The sequence below is a fragment of the Chaetodon auriga genome, chromosome 1 (assembly GCF_051107435.1).
Source record: "Chaetodon auriga isolate fChaAug3 chromosome 1, fChaAug3.hap1, whole genome shotgun sequence".
In the NCBI taxonomy this organism is placed as follows: domain Eukaryota; kingdom Metazoa; phylum Chordata; class Actinopteri; order Chaetodontiformes; family Chaetodontidae; genus Chaetodon; species Chaetodon auriga.
In genome coordinates this window covers 8,625,499-8,642,057 of record NC_135074.1, presented here as the reverse complement: position 1 = coordinate 8,642,057, position 16,559 = coordinate 8,625,499, and the positions used below count along the sequence as shown (strand labels likewise).

The window sequence follows — 16,559 nt, the reverse complement described above, 5'->3', positions numbered from 1 at the left end:
CAGCAAGTATTACAAAGAGCAAGCACATTCTTTGTATTACTTCCCTTTGACCTTTCATGTGTGACTATTTTTAAATACAACAGACAATTTAAATTAAGTTAAATGTAACATATTGCCTATACATCAACTCCACTGGAAACTGGAAGTGCAAAATAAAATTATGTAGCACTAACTGTGCATTTGTAGGCCCTTATTTTTTTCCATCCTGACACAAATTCAACCGCAGCCTCAACAAGCTGGGCAACATTAAGCACAGAGAAGCATCAATCAGAAAAATAGCACTGAAAAAGGCAGTCCAGAGCTAAAAGCCTAGGTGCGTCCGTCCAACCCAAGCAGCCAAGACCTGCTGCCAGCAAGGTTCACACCGGCTGGACTACAAACATAAACTGAAAAATCCCAGAGTAACACAGCATTAGAATGTATGTGTTAAAACTACATCCCACCTCGGTCTGTTCAAATTGCTGGACTATCAAACCTCACTTTGGGAAATGTTTTTTTTTTTTTTACATTGAAATTAATTTAAGTGCTTGAGGCACAAACATAAATACATTTAAACAGTAAAATGCTAATTCTGTCTGTTTTTGAGCAAACAGTGCATGTCACATTCTGTATGACTAGAGGAAAGAATAGAGATAGAAAAAGCAGGTTGGCCAAAATGTTGAGAGGAATTTCACCCAAGTAAGCTAAAATCAGACACCTTTAGCCAGCCTAATCTGTTATAAGATTAGTGCTGTAACCAAGGAAAATTTGGAAATGAGGTTAACCATTTAGTGTTCAAGCCATTAATCACAAATGTCATTAGTACGATAATTTTTGTAGCCAGGAAGTCATCCTGCTGACAAAGAACCTGGTGAGGAATTAAAAGCCTTGTTTCCACTGCATGGTGCAACTTGGCTTGCCTTGACTCTTTTATGTACCAGGTACTTTCTTGATTTCTTTTTCCACTACAGTCAGTGCCCCCTCGAAAAACAAACAAACAAACAAATAAATAATTAAAAGTAGCAGGTACCAGGTACTAGCCACAGCTTTTGCCAATAGAAAACCAAAAAAGTTGACTGGAGTTGAAATGAAGGGGGGCATTTTTCAAAGAGTGTTAATAAATTGAATAAATGTTAAAAAAAAAAAAGGAAAATTGGGGAATGTATTAGGGTTCCATTTAGATTACAGTTACACGTGCCTCAGCACATTTATACTTTTTGATACTACTGCTGCTGCCTGTAACACCCAAATTTCTGCTATGGGGGATTAATTAAGTGTTACCTTATCTTATCTCTTATGAGAAGCACATTTGTGATGATTAACAAGATATTCCCTTTCTTAAATTGTTAAACTGTACTTTTCCTCATACTGCTCAAAATTCCTCAAATGTGGGGAACCACTAAACTGCATCACAAAAGTAGCTTGAAAAGGTTAATTAAAGAATTGATTGACACTTACACCGTACAGATATCTATTTGAGTTGGTTCTTTCAATCACTGGTCAGGTAAAATATGAGACATAATGCATTCATTGTGATATGAATGTATTATTTCCAGTGTTTACAGCAGCTCAACAGTTTGAGCATGGCAAAGACAATACAGGTCCCATACATATGCTGCTTAGTCTGAACAAGCACTGCAACTTGTTTTAATGGACCTCAGCCTCCCTCATTATTCCTCATTTGAATGGCCTCCATTTGCAGGCGGTTTGTACAAACAGGGGTCAGATGGCAATTCCAGCCTTATTACATCAGCATAACAGGAAGTCCAGTAAACTGAATAAGACTAAGTACGCCATTTAAAACCCACTGACAGTTATGGCATGTGAGAAACCAACATAACATTCAAAAAGCAGAAACCAGGTCAGGTTGGCGTATACAGCAAGGACACCAGGGAGTTAGGCCTCCTGGCTTCCACCACAACACCACTGAGACACTGGTGACACTGTTGTATGTTTCTCACACATCCAGCGACCTTAACAAAAACACTGCAGCGGTGGACGGGTGTACAAGGGCAGAGTTATTCCACTGTCAAAATGAAAACATGAGTCCATTTGCTAAATACAATGTCCTCCTCATTTATCATAAATGAACCATAAACGAGGCCAAACATTCCTGCCTCTAAAAGCTCACGCACAATCCTTATTGATCTCTGCACTGCAGCCATGCAGCTCCCCACTTCCTGGCTGATGTGTTGCTGGGGCGACAGCTAAATTATGCAACAGTGCTCAACAGACAAGCTTCAATGCTTGAGCAGCAGCAGAAGAAGGGCTCAAGGGTGGCAAATGATGGCAGGGCTCAGCAGCAACAGATGCCCGGTTACTGTGGTCTGGTTGCCATTGTTGGTCCCCACTTTTCCCGTGTCACATGTGTGGCTCACACAAGTTGTAGACTAGTTCTGCGTTCCTCTGCTGTGGCCAGACAAATGAGAGCTCTGCTTTTGCACTGATTAACTTGCTTTAAATGATGGAATGACAGGTTTTTCCAGGTTTGCAGCATTTCCAGATTAAAAACATGTCTGATCTGACCCAAATGACAGACTACAGACCTAATCAGCCTGCAGGGGGTAATTACCCAGCGTCTTGTAATTGAGCCTGCTAAATACATTAACTTGCAAAAGTACAACTAAAATGAATTAACCTAACATCCTTGGCTGTTGTGACAGTCTATGTGACACAAGGAAAGAGAGAACCAAATTGTGTAATGTTAAGTATTGTTAACATAATTTTCTTCATTGAATCATGGGATATCATTACACAAGACCACCTACACCTCAATTTAAAACAATTACAATATGGTCAGCAATCTGTCAACTGGATGCCTGGTTTCATGCCTAGCAAGCACTCCAAAAACGTACTATTCTGCCCTGTGATGTAATGAGAAAAGAACTCATATCAGTTTTTTTTGTCTTGTAGCCTTGTCATCGCTCCCTCTGTGATCAGCAATGCAAATGTAGACATATTGTGCTCACTGCCTCCACCCTGTCTCATTTGTCAGAAGGTGGAGTTGCGCAGGAACAAACAGCATTGAGAGCATGAAACTTGTAAACCTGTGGAACAAAAGCCCCTGCACTCACACCACCTGTAGCATACCACACAACATCTCTCAGTTACAACATCCCGCCAATCCAACTGAAGCTATGTCAACACCAATATAGTGAGCCATGAGGCACAATCTTTGTTCTGCAGCCATGATTAAAACTCTATTAATCACAAGGGGATTACTGCAAGGAGTGGCAGGATCTATAGGCGCGTGTGTGTGAGAGCAAGAGGGGTTGGGGGGTGGATTACAGGGGTCATGCAGCGTCGGTCCCACTGCGGTGGAGGCCAGAGTGCTGAGGCCGGCCGGCTGCCCATCCTGGCTCTCTCACCACGCGATGCCTTTGTCCAACCCCTTGTTTGACAATTATTTACTCCGCTGTTTCGGACAGGGCTGAGGTCACCACACATACATCACTGACACAAAAATACTGGCTACCCATGTCTGCCCCCCCCCCACCCCCAAATTGACCTGTATAGGCCCACACCACTCATATATACTCACAACTATCAGGATTTCAGGATTAGATGACTATAAGACAGAATAATCAAAAGGCCGTCAGTCAAGTGTTGCTGCAGATTGAGGCAAATTACATATAACCAATTAACTTGTTACTACGGGGACGTGCACTCGTTCTTATTCTGCAGTCTGTTACTCATCTTCCACCTACTGTCAAGGAGCTACATCTAACCTTTGCAATCATCTTAGTTGCTTGAAATGTTTGGGAACAAACAAATTGACATTATTATCCTTTTTGTCTCTCTGTAAGCTGCTCTGGACAAACTCAGGAGCCAAATTCTTTAAGTATGGTTTGCTTAAGAACATGAGAGTGGTCATTCGCACACAGGGTGCTTTGGATAGAAGTCTCCACCCAACATGACGGACTACATGAAATGTAAATGTTCATGTAAATGGTCTTCTGTACATCTGTCTCTTTTAACTAGTTATCCCATCTCCCCCTGTCACTGCTTTTAGAACATAGTAAATATGCTCCCCGCATTGTTACAGGGGGTAGGTATTTGTGGCATCTGCCAGGCTTGTCTCTGGCCTCCCGAAGACAATGACATCTAAAAAAAAGGAAAGAAAGAACGAAAGAAAGAAAAAAAAACAATTCCCCTGCCTCCACTGTCCCCCTCCCCCAACCGTGTTGCAACCTGAAACTGCCTGAAGAGATGAGCCGTCATTAAATACTGCAGAGCTGACATAATGACAGGAAAGATAAAAGAGAGGAAACAAAAAAAGGCCAGACCAATTCTCGTCCCATAATGCCTCCCCCAACCCCCATGTTCAGCCCACCTCTCCTAATAAAAGACACCAGGGCCACAGATAGGGCACTGGTCAGCGACAACTTTGCTGCTGTGATCTTCTGTTCTGACAGTGTTCACACAAAGCCCGGCCACGTCGCAGAATAATACTACTCCACTCTTTCTGACACCTCTAGAAACAATGAGCAGCCCAAACAATGCAGGGACACTCCATTTCGTACAACATTCATATCCAAGAATACACTGATGTTTTTAATCATCTCCAGCAGATCCCTGTGAGGGCAGAGGCTCCAGTTGTTATAAAATAATAATAAAAAATACTACCAAAACTACTACCACTGCTGCTGCTGCTCCCCCTCCCACCACTATACTGCTGGCTTCCCTAAATTTGGAAATGTGGTCTCGGGAAGCACCATTCAAACTTGACATTTGCCTTTAAATAGACAGTAATAAAATCCAGACACACGATAGTCCAGCACCCTCAGCCCACTGATCAAGCTCAGATATGTCCTTTGACACAACCCACTCTTGTGCAACGAGGGCGTTTTATATCACTCAGGCTGCTGAGGTCTATTTAACTTGCTATGTCCCAAGCTATGATGCTAAACCACATGTAGCTCAGCTTGGCTCCCAGTAGGCATTCCAGCGTTCTGTAACACTGTGCTGAGGCAATATTTACCTTCAAGGGAAAGTGCACTTGGCACACAGCCGAAACTCTTGGAGGGGGGTGTGACGGGTTGCTACTGTGTACTACATCCAAGCTTCCCACCCACCCAAAATCCTCGAACTGACCCGGCCAACCACCCACAGCCTCACAGCAGCTGCCCTGCCTGACTCCGCTAGCTGGATCGGAGCCAAACCCGAGGCTGAGCAAAGTGCCAAGAGGGACATAGAAAGAGAGACACGCACACAGAATGTGAGCGCAGAGAGAGAGAGAACTAGTGAGTGTGAACACGTTGTGCCCCATCCTGGCCCTCTGCCAGGAGGCACTTAGGAAGATTTTGAGTCACAAAAGCCAATCGGCAGTCAACCATCCACAGAGATTTGAAGTGTCTCACAAAGATACTGCTGGAGAGGTTTGTCCCACATACAAGATTAAGCAGTCCCTCACAGCAGGGGGCTGCACTGAGAAATCAAACAAAACACTCAGCAGGAGAGTAGTGGACAGAGAAGACCTTCATCCTTCCAACTGCTCTGTGATGACTCACTAAATTTTTACAAAGACAGCACAAGTTTGAAGACATATTAAGATTGGCTGAGGGAAATCTTGCAATGATAAAGGCATTCTAGAGAGAATAAACCTGATTCTATAGACATGACAGGAAGCCAGTTTTAGATTGAAGGGCAATGTTGGAAGACATAACTGAGAAAAGACCAAAACAGGAACAGATGTAACAAGGAAGACACAGTGTGGCAAGAGGCCGTGACAGAGCACTAACCTGTCTGAAGTGATCATCAAAGCCCCAGTCAGCCTGTCCATTAGGAGAGGTGGCAGAGTGAGGCCCCGCAGGAGACAGGCCCTCGTCTGGTTCCTGCTTCACTCTGATAGGTGGGGACGCAGCCCTCTGGGGTGCAGATGCAGAGTAACTGCCAAACGGACGGGCAGGGATACGGGAGGCACTCTGCTGCAAAGCGAGGGTCTGCTTGCGGAGGAACTCCAGACCACTGGCACTTCCCTCATCCTCATCACTGCCCTCATCCCCCTCCATCATCTCATTGTCGTCATCCTCATCCCCAGAATCCCGGCCTCTGTCCTCGTCATCCTCTCTTTCTGAGTCCACACTGCTCTGATTGGACACCCGAGGAGGCAACCCGCCACCAGGGACCCCTCCAGCCAGGCTTTTGCCCATGAAGCTGGCCCCAGAAGCCCGGGCAGCCGCCAGGATGGCCTGCTGGGCAGCAACCTGCTGAGCGTACATGATATGGGCCTCTCGCAGCTTCCTCTCCTTGCGCTCCATTTCCAGTCGGGCCTGCTGCTGGCGCTGGAGCTGCTCCATTACTGCCTCCAGCTTCATCCCCCCTGTAGAGGTGCTCTGAGGAAAGGCCACACCAGGCTCTTGAGACATGCTGGGCTGTGGGAGGAAGAGAGGGAGTTATGGATGGCCTACCATATACTGAAATCTAATTACCCCCTTATCTCATTATACAGGATGAAATGAGACATGTGCAAGACCCATGAACACCCACAAAAAAAAATCAAAGTTACAACGGAAACAAAAGAGCCCAATTTAGACACTCAAAACGCAAACGACCTAAACTCATAGTTTTCATCAGGTTCGTGTCGTAGTAAAACTTGTCCACTTGGCTCTCTGTCTATCAAGTCACTTGAGTCTGTGTTTGCCAAGAGCTGGAATATCCTCAGCGTCCCAGCAATAAATCTGAATTAGATTTGCTAATATAAACAGAGAAAATATATATACTTCCTGATGGCCAGGGCTCATATTTTTTACCTCGAAGACTTGAGCATGTGTAAAAGCAGAAACAATGAAGAAAGAAAACTCACACTTGCAAAACACTGTTACCACAGTAATGTGACCAGGCTCATTAAAAAGTAGCCGAAGCAACCCTGAAGAACACTTTTAAGCTTGATGGACTCACACAGATACCACAGCTAATGTTACGCGTTAAAAAAAAAAAAAAAAAAAAAAAAAGCCAACCACGAAAAACTCTTATGTAATCGAACAAGAGAGAAAAGAAAAATAGAAAAATGAATGATTGAAGCATTACTATGACTTCTCGGAGGAGTAGCAGTGTGATTTATCACCAGTCAAATCCAATAAAATGTTTATATGCCTTTATCAGAGGAAGGAGACAATCATTAGCCCAAACTACTGCGGTTTAGTAAGAACAGCAAAATGGTCATTTATACAGCTAATGTTCAAACTAGTTAACCCGAGAGGGAGATAAACTGCTTCCAAACTTCAGTGTTAAAGCAAAGGGAGGGTAAAGTGATCTCCAGTCATCTTAATGAGACAATCATTTAGATGAAAATTATCCGCAAAAACTTTAAAGATATTCACCTTTTTCCGCATTTAGCTAGCTACCACATCCTCAAAATACGTGGATAACGTACGTTAAGCGCAACAGGTTTTAGGATAAGTAAGTTACCGTACGAACAAGCAAATTTAGTCAAATAACATTATAGCGTTTTCTAAAAAGGTATTACAGTGTCGTGAAATTTTAAAACAAGTGAAAAGTAACCCACCATGAAAGTCAAATTAGCTCTGAAAGTGTTTTCTTCTTTTTCTTTTGAAAAACGTAACGTTACGCTAACTCAAGACGGGCGAACTGCGTCTTTCGGAGTCTTTTCAGCTAGTTACAGGTCAGATAAATGAGGAGGGACGCCGAGCAGGACCACGACTCACCATTTGTGCCTTACTACTGCCTGAGTTGTCCACCATCCCTCCTTCGTTGGCTTTATCCTCCTTCTTCCCTCGTTTGTGGCAGCCGTTCAAACGCTTGTAAACACACGCGCGCGCGCGCACGCGGACAGAAGCGCTGTGCACGCACCGTAGATTGTAGACTGCTCACCAGCTGGACGCCGCTGTATGCTCTTTGCGGGCGACCTCTTCAAACGTGACTGTGATTCTGGCGTTCTTTGCCCGCTGATTTTCCTGATTTTCTTCTTTAATAGAAAAGGGGAACGACTGGAAAATGGCCCGATCTCATATCTCGGAGAGCGCTGAGGTAACTCCCTTTACTCGTTTTTTTTTTCCTCCCCTTCAATTGACACCCCCCACATGGCGTACAACAGCCTTAGGCCCGCCCACCGACAGCAACAAGTCTCGCAGCCTGTTCAGTTTCATGACACTCTTATGAAGGACTTTTACGTATAATCTATTCATTTTTGTGTCAACATGCTTTTTTTTCCATTGTACAACATGTCATTTAGTGTTCTGAATAGCTAATTGTAGATAGATCAGCGCAAACAGCCTTGGGGAGCCTTCTATGCCACATAATCTCAATATAAAACCTCAAGCAAAAGTAAATAGCACGTTTCAAAGCTTTCGAATTGCGAACGAGTTATATAGTGTCAGATACATTTATGAGTGCAATCTGTTGGCTTAAAAATATATATTTACAAATATATTTACGAACTTCCAATTTCCAAATTGTTTTGCCAGTGGAGGCTGGTATTCAAAATACTCAAGTTATATTCGTTTCCAGCATCACATCTTTCTCTGAGTGCTTCATAACGTGACATTGACCATGATGCAATGTGTAAATGACTCAACTTAAAGGCATAATTCAAGCGGCTTTGCATTAAGGATGCAGCACGGCTCCTCACTGCCCCCCCGTGGACACAACGATCACTACGTTCAGTGGTTACTGCTTCTTATCAACCACAAACATAAAAGTCATTCACATCCCACAATCAAAACGGTGGACTGACACACTGCCTCTTCACACGAGCACTACCAGAAATGATTCTCAATGGTTAGAATCACAGCCATACACGTGAAAGTATAGATAATAGTTTTATTTAATAATATAAACCAATAAACAGTACAATCAAATAAAAAAGACTAGTTGTTTACCATTAGAAAATAACTTTTTCAGTTATTGCAGTTAGCACTCAATAACACTATATCGTCACAATGTTGTATAACAAGCAGATTGTCCCAATAGTTGCATAGTACAGGTGAGTCAAGTGTACTTGCTACTGACCACTGGTGTTAAGTGCAATATTAGTGTACATAAAAACATCGTGCGGAGCCAGGCCTGGGGTCAGCTGTTACACTTAAAGCATTACCTCACACTTGTATCAAGTTACTCACACTCTGCGTAACAGTAGAATCAGCTTTTATTCCTAAATCACCCACATTACAACCACAGAGTGCTGTGAGGAGATAGTGTACATGACTCATGTTAATAATGGAACATTTTCATCGCAGAGGTTTGAACAAAATCCACTTCCTGAATCTGAATTTGAGGATTCATCCCAGCTGTGAAGTACAAATCAGGTTGCTACTTTATCTTGCACAAAATGTCTTACTCTTTCCAGTCCTTAGCTTCTTCATGGTGGTCAAGTGGTCTGCTATAAAATGTATATATAGGACAGAGTTACACCTTGTAACAGCCAGCATGAGGAATAACAGTGCGGTCTGCAGGGAAGTAAAACAGCAGCCATACATTTATCTGCATTTAAAACCTCGATGCACTTTAAAGAGTCGTGCAGTTTCATTTTTCCAGATGTATGTGAAAGGCAAATTACTTTCTAGTTGCACGCTCACACAACAAAATCTCCCCGGAGAGTGATCACCATCACTCGCTCTGATGTTGTACGTTTCTGTTAATGCACAGACTCAAAATAAACACCAACAATTAAGAGCAAAATATGACCCAGACTGTAACATGAGTGAACAGGTACATTTTTTAAAAAAAGTGACAAACAAACGCAAATAATAATCACTGCTTTTAAGATTCAGGATTGACACATGACACAAACAGAAAATAATTCCCAACACAGGTTAAACTGATGTGTGTAAATATACTTTACAAATAACAAGGGGAGACAAATCTGATTTAACTGTATTTAACCTGTGACAACTATTTTTAGTGTCCCCAACAAATATACTAAAAGAATAAATAAATAAATACAACGATGTAACTCAAATCTGCCCACCACACACTCTGATGTGTTTAAGGTGAGTTACATCAGATCCTGGTAAGGGTTCAAATTCAAAATGCTACATCTCCATCTTGACCAAAAAAAACCCATAACAATGTAAATCCATTTTGGAATACTTCCCTTCCATCCCCACACCCTTTCCTGAAACAAACACATCACTGACCATAAACATGAACAGTGTCTTCAGATGACAACATGACTTGCTGTGTGGGAATCTGTCAGATATTTTGCTTTTCTACCGCCAATCTTTTCTGAGCAGTTTTTCTTTTAGGTGGCAGACGTTGGTTTCTAGAATAAAATGTATTTTTACAATACAAAGATTGTAAACTCTGGTCAAATCGAATGTCATTGGTTCATCTACCAAAGCACTTAAGTAACTCATCTGCTTACACGTTGTGTCACATGCTGTAGTGTAACATTTAGTAAGTGTAGGGATCACTCTTTCACATGCCAGAGAACAGCTTCTCACGATCCGTTTCTCTCCAAGTATATCTTCTACAGTGAGAGGATTTGAGCGAACCAGTAACACAATCCGGAGTCGGGCTTATCGCCTTCACTTCATGTCAGGTTTGTGAGATAGCAACATTTGCTCTGGGACACACATACGCATGCCCGCGCGCGCGCACGCGCACACGCACACGCACACACACACACACATCTATCTCATTTTGGAATAAAACGCAAATGCCATTTTTGCAGACAGATTAAGTGAACTGTTAATGCAGTGTTTCTCAATTCCGGTCCTTGGGCCCCCCTGCCCTGCATGTTTTAGATGTTTCCCTCCTCCACCACAGCTGATTCAAATGATCGGCTCGTCATCAAGCTCTGCAGTGGCTTGATTACGAGCCACTCATTTGAATTGGAGCAGGAAATATCTAAAACATGCCGGGCAGGGGGGCCCGAGGACCGGAATTGAGAAACACTGTGTTAATACAACTGGACAGTTCAACTTCACAGAGGGGCCAGAAAATTAAAACACAATATACCATACGTGTCTGTATGTCATGCTTATAGAGCTGCAGAGCTCTCCACCAGAGCGGAAAAGACATCTGCATCGGGTCACCACGGACATATCCCAAATGATGAATTATTCAGCCACTCTATTTGGAGCAGTGTCATAGTTAGCCTTTCATGCAGTCCTATAAAAAGAAGAAAAAAAAAACATCAAGCTTTGGGGTCACAGTGGATAAGGCCTGTTCTTATGTCCATCCGTGTTTTCATGTGTGGTGAGTGTTTTCGGTGCAGGCTGTCCTGCACAAACAGGAGTTTGGCTTCAGAGCTGGAAGTCCTCAGGCAGCACTGCAGGGGTCCTGGGTTAGAAAGAAGGCCTCAGGCACCAGTGACTAGTCACAGACAGGAGCTGGAGCCAAGCCTTTATAAGGTCTGAGTCACGGCACCAGCATCACTGCATGGAACAGGACGGGCTTTCAGAGCAGCAACACACAGAGGAGCCCATGGCTTTGGGCGGAATCAGGTCCAGGTCCTCGTCATCAGGTATCTCGTCCAGACGGTAGCCGTCCTGAAGCAGCTGCCTGCTTAAATCAGGATGGACCTGCAGAGCAAAGAGACGGACCTCTTTAACACACACACACACATATCAGAGTAAAATGGCTAAACGGAGTAAACATCTCACTCTGGTTAATCTGTTTATAGCGACCTTTTCATACCCCATGATTACTTAAAGTACGCCTGCTGCTGTGAACCAAACTAAATAAATATGTTTCATGGTTTAGCTACCTCTTCCCTCTGCAACTGGGCTAAATCACATTACCTCAAATACAGAGGATGAAAGCAATACGTACGTATGATGTTCATTATGGTCCTAAATAACACGTTGGCTACACTCTAATTGTGGCAGTTAAACTCCACTCTGCCGTCAAAATACCGTTTATAATGTGATATTCAAAAAATGTGAACAAACACGAAACAAGTGAGGTGTTTTCAAGCCACAGTGGCTGTGTAGTTTACGACAGAAGGAAGCCACAGAAGTCAACAAGAATACTCAGAATTGTGTTATGAGCTCACTTAAACTGTCCTGAGGCACTTGGACATTAAATGAAACAGTGACCTGAGCAATGATAGATCCAGCTTTGGGGTCAAGCTGGGTTGCCAGTGACGCCGCCAAACCTCTCTTTATTACTGTTAGCCATTACAAAATCATGTCACAGTGGAGGTAAATTTGTTTTTTTTATTTACTTTTGAATCACCCAAGCCCGGTCCCCTTCAAATTTAGAACAGAAATATTTAGCTGGGATGGGGGGCTGTGAGTCTACTCAACAGCCATGTGGGAAAACCAGTAAGACTGAATTCAAGGTTCTGCTGAAAGGTGGAGTAAACACACCTGGCTGTACTTTCAAGGTCAAGAAATGGTCAGAGGCTACAAGGATGAGGTCAAAAACAAATCCTTTGCTCTGACATTTGCTCATACACAGGCTCACTCAATAGATACCGTTCCTATAACACATACAGTATGAATGCACGCTAACGCAGATAAGATCTGGCCCAAATTCCAAATGCTTGATGCACTTATAGCATTTGTACTTAGAGACAAACCGGTTCCTTTTGACCGATTACCTGTTTACTGTTTATAAAATGTGAATAATCTTGCGGTGCAAATGTGCTACAAACACTAACTGGTCATTTTTCATTTTTTGTCCTGCAGACAGATGTTATTTTCTCCACGGACACTGAATAGTTGCAATGTCAAGAGTTTGCAAGGATTTCAAAGTTACACATATAGCTGTGAATGCTGACCTGACAAGCCAAGCCGGTGTGTTAAGTGTTTGCATTCTGTTAGTGACAAAATGGAAAAATAAAGCCCAGGTTGGTAATAACACCAATTATCATTGAACATACACCATCAGCTAAAAACTGGTTTTTGCACACCCACACAGCTAGAGTCACCCAGCCAGTTCGACTGTGTGATAACTGAGATTCTAAGAACATGTGAAGAGGGTCCCATGCGGTCCCATAGGGCTAACTCACCTCAGCTGAGGAGTATCCTGAGGAATACTGCTCGAAATCGATCTCTTCTTCACTGTAAGGACAAGTAGGACAGACAGTAAAAATGGCAGAATTCTAACTAGAACTGGTAAATGTCCAGGTGACGTGATTTAATGGCTACGTTATAAAACGGTGACTTAAACGTAGACATTACGTGTGACTCCAATCTGTAATTACACCTGATTGCACACGTAAAATGAGTTTTGCTCCTCATAACATTCTTTGAGTGGAGAAACAAAAAAAAAGTTTTTTCCTTTGGGACATATTTTGCGAACACAGTCTGGTGAACTAGTGCATGTTCTCTCAAATGATCAGTCAACTTCACTGCATCTCTATAAACAGACCAAATCATCATTTTACAGCATGATTTTGTTTGTGAGGAATCTTTTAGATGGGAAAGCATGTGAGAAAAAGCATTCTGGGTACTGATAAAGAAAAGACTGTGTCTGGAAAGAAAGCCTACTGTCGCCACTTCTTAGTGGTTAACAGTATTTCCAGTGATCGATTTACTGCATATAGCAGGACTTCAACCATGTTATCTCCTGTATACCTCACCTGTCTGAGTCCAGTGCAACCAAACTGTCCTCAGCATGCTGGCTCAAAGCAGCGTAGCCCTTGTTATACTTCACCGTCCTAAAAGCAAAAGCAGAAATTGTAAAACTTGTGCAAAACAAACATGTCTTCCCCTGCATTATTGTGACATCACAAACAGCAGCTTCCTCTTTCCTCCTCATGCCTCCTCTCCTTACCTCTTCCCTCCTTGTCTGGGCTGATGCAGCACTGGAGGTCCTGGTGAGAGGGCTTTCTTCTTCAGTGCTTTCCTCGCCATCTCCCTGTGTTTCTCTGTGAATAACAAGACACATGTTTGTGCTAACGAGGACTGACTGGATGATGGTCAAGGCAAAGTTTACTGAGTCAAGAAAACCATATCTTGAAAAAAAACCCCTCTAATCTCAGTGTAGTATATAATACGGTCGTAAAAAAACTTGTTGTTATTTTAAATTAAGACTTAATCGTTCTCCACTGCAGGTATGTGTCTGCATGCTGTCTCTTGCTTAGTAATACTAACAGGTTAAGCAGCTCCCCTAAGGCCCAGAGGAGATAAGGCCGACTTCCTGACCTTTGGAAAATTGATCAAATATGTCATTCCTCTTCACAAGTAAAACCAAATATGCATCATTTTAAGAGTTCATTTTTCTGTAAGTTCAGACCAATTTTCTACATTGGGATAATGAAAACAGGCCCAGAATAGCTGCTGTGATGTGTGGGGGCCACAGATGCAGTCAAGACTGCAAACTGGAGATGAAGACCATTTCATCTTTCCAATTAAACAAAATCTTTATATATATATATATATATATACATATATATATATTTATTTAATGAACATTAAAGCACACTTGTTCAAGCTGGATTTAACACATATCTCCCATCAAATTCAAATTCAATGCCAAAGTCAGTAATGTTTAAAGAATCCACCAGATAAACTTGGTTCCACTGCATATTTCATTTCCCTTTTCCATTGACAGCACAGTGTGTGGATATACTTCAGACTCACACAGACGAGTCTGAGAAATAAGTATCTAATTCAGACTACTGTCTCTTTACCCTACGTGAAACCAAACAGCACCTCTCCTCTGTGTGGAAATGCTCCACATCCATGGCATTTCCAGCACTGGCACAGATGTACGGCTACACTAAGTCTTTTTTATAGACGCCAAATGGAATCAGGACCAGCCGTCAGTCAGCGGTATGTAGTAGTATGTGTGGACTACATTATGAATATGGTTGATTTGTAGACCGCTTTCTATACACCCAGACTGCACAAAACTGAGGGCGACTGACCTCATCAATGTCATATGACTCAGGCTCTGCTGTCCTGCTAACTGCACTTTCAGCACTTTTTTGCTGCCCCATTTTGTGCTGTGTACAACAGTATGAACCACAGCTGAACTCATAAAAACAACAATTATGAAAAGGCTCCTGACCTACCGACGGGCATAATAACGCCCTGTGTATTGGTTATGCTGAGTCAAGAAAATGCTTACGCAGTTTAAGGTGGATTGCTGGAGCTCTGGACATGATGTAAGGTCCTCTTTTCTCCACAGGCCTGATTCCTCCATCAGCGGTCTTAGGTCTTGTGCCACTAATGGGCCCCTGAGGTTGCAGAAATGAAGGATCATCTGTATTTCATATTCACACATGGCAGGCAAATAGGCAGTGACAACACAATAATGTAACTAAATGACAAGCTGTAATGGCTAAATGTGTCTTAAGAAACAATTAAGGCAACTCCCGTGTGATTCAATCATAATCTTCATGAGAAACATTAGTTTGTTTCATGTTGACTCATTTTGATCTTGTTTCTGAGTTAGGTGAAGTCTGCCTCCAGTGGTAAATCCCCAAATTTCACCCGCCAGATGACATTTTGAAAATCGAAAATCCCCAACAAATTTTCCATCTGTCCCTTCGGTTCACAGGAAGACATAATCAGTTTCACGTGTTTATACGCCTCTCTCGATATCATTTACAGTCAAACTTGGCAATGTCTAACGACCGAAACCTTTCCTTTCGACACTAATTTCAAAAGCATGTCTCATCTAAACAACTGTCAGAAATCACAAGCTAGGGTAGATGGCTAGCCTCCCAGTCTTTCTGAGCAAGCTAGCTAGCGTTAGCCGAGCTAGCCCTCGCTGACATTACCGACAAAACTTGTGACTCCGGCGGCGCTTCCAGTAGAGTGTCCTTCTCTGGTTCCTCTATAATGTCGTTCATCATCTCGGCGTTTGTTGTCACAATTTACACCACGACACAGCCATGACGACAGGCGTCCCACTAGCGCAGGACTTTGTTGTTTTCCTCAGGGGCAGGTGGCATAGGCACTTCTGTTAGCTAGCTTTGCTATTATGCTAGCAGTGACAAGGTTTATACTACTTCCGGAAAAAAAATACAAAATAAAACCCTGCGTTGCTAAAAAGTTCTCCAAAGGGTGTGTCATGTATGTTAAATAGATGTTAAATACATGTTTACCAAGAGGTAAGCATTTTTGTAGTTTCGGTTCACAAAACCATGGTGACAAGTCCGCCACGTTTACTAGCGTCACTACATTTCAGCCTCCAGTTCGACATAGAAAACGGAAGTTATATTGGAAGGGAACTTGAAAATAAAGGTAAAACCGTTTAAAATCTGATGATTTAAAAATTACTTTCTAGTCGGCTGGAAATAATGAGAATAATAAGCCTTATGAAGAATGGTTTTCCATACAACATGTGGTGCTGTATTTCAAAGATATACAAATGGTGCAATTACTACTTATTTACCGCTTAGTGTCGAAAGCAGATCAGTGCATGCTGTCGCGCATCGCTGGACATTTCCAGCCTCCTGTCGCCATCTGATGGACGAGAGAAGCGCTCTCATTGAGAGCTGAGGTGAATCCTTTGAGAGGGCTGTCTCCATGTGGCTCAAACTGAAATCTCTGGGCCATGGCTACTGTGAAGGAAAGTTTTTTTTAGACACTAATGATGCGCATGATGCGAGGTAAATCTTTCCCCAGGTCGTCTACCTCCACAGGGTCAGGGTCAATAGTCAATGTTGATTTGTGACCTTAAAACCACCTTACAACCACCTTACTTGCTGGTTTTTC

At 42.7% G+C, this 16,559-nt stretch overlaps 2 protein-coding genes across 2 annotated transcripts in view; both read right to left on the bottom strand.

Annotated features, from left to right (window-relative positions):
* LOC143328663 (AT-rich interactive domain-containing protein 3B) overlaps window positions 1-7,925 on the bottom strand; it is a 50,943-nt gene extending 43,018 nt beyond the window's left edge. Inside the window, exons 1-2 of the mRNA XM_076743977.1 lie at window positions 7,647-7,925; window positions 5,721-6,353 (exon numbers count right to left, since the gene is read on the bottom strand). Of these exons, the coding sequence (XP_076600092.1) occupies window positions 5,721-6,353; window positions 7,647-7,682 (669 nt within the window). The 5' untranslated portion in view covers window positions 7,683-7,925. The remainder of the gene's footprint in view (window positions 1-5,720; window positions 6,354-7,646) is intronic.
* Window positions 7,926-8,746: 821 nt separating this feature from the next.
* fam219b (family with sequence similarity 219 member B) lies at window positions 8,747-15,945 on the bottom strand. The gene is made up of 6 exons (XM_076744719.1): window positions 15,620-15,945; window positions 14,965-15,073; window positions 13,666-13,759; window positions 13,472-13,549; window positions 12,899-12,950; window positions 8,747-11,465 (listed from the first exon to the last, which is right to left on the bottom strand). Exons 1-6 carry the CDS (start codon window positions 15,692-15,694, stop codon window positions 11,316-11,318), a joined length of 558 nt encoding a protein of 185 aa, XP_076600834.1. The 5' UTR covers window positions 15,695-15,945; the 3' UTR covers window positions 8,747-11,315.
* Window positions 15,946-16,559: the final 614 nt, after the last annotated feature.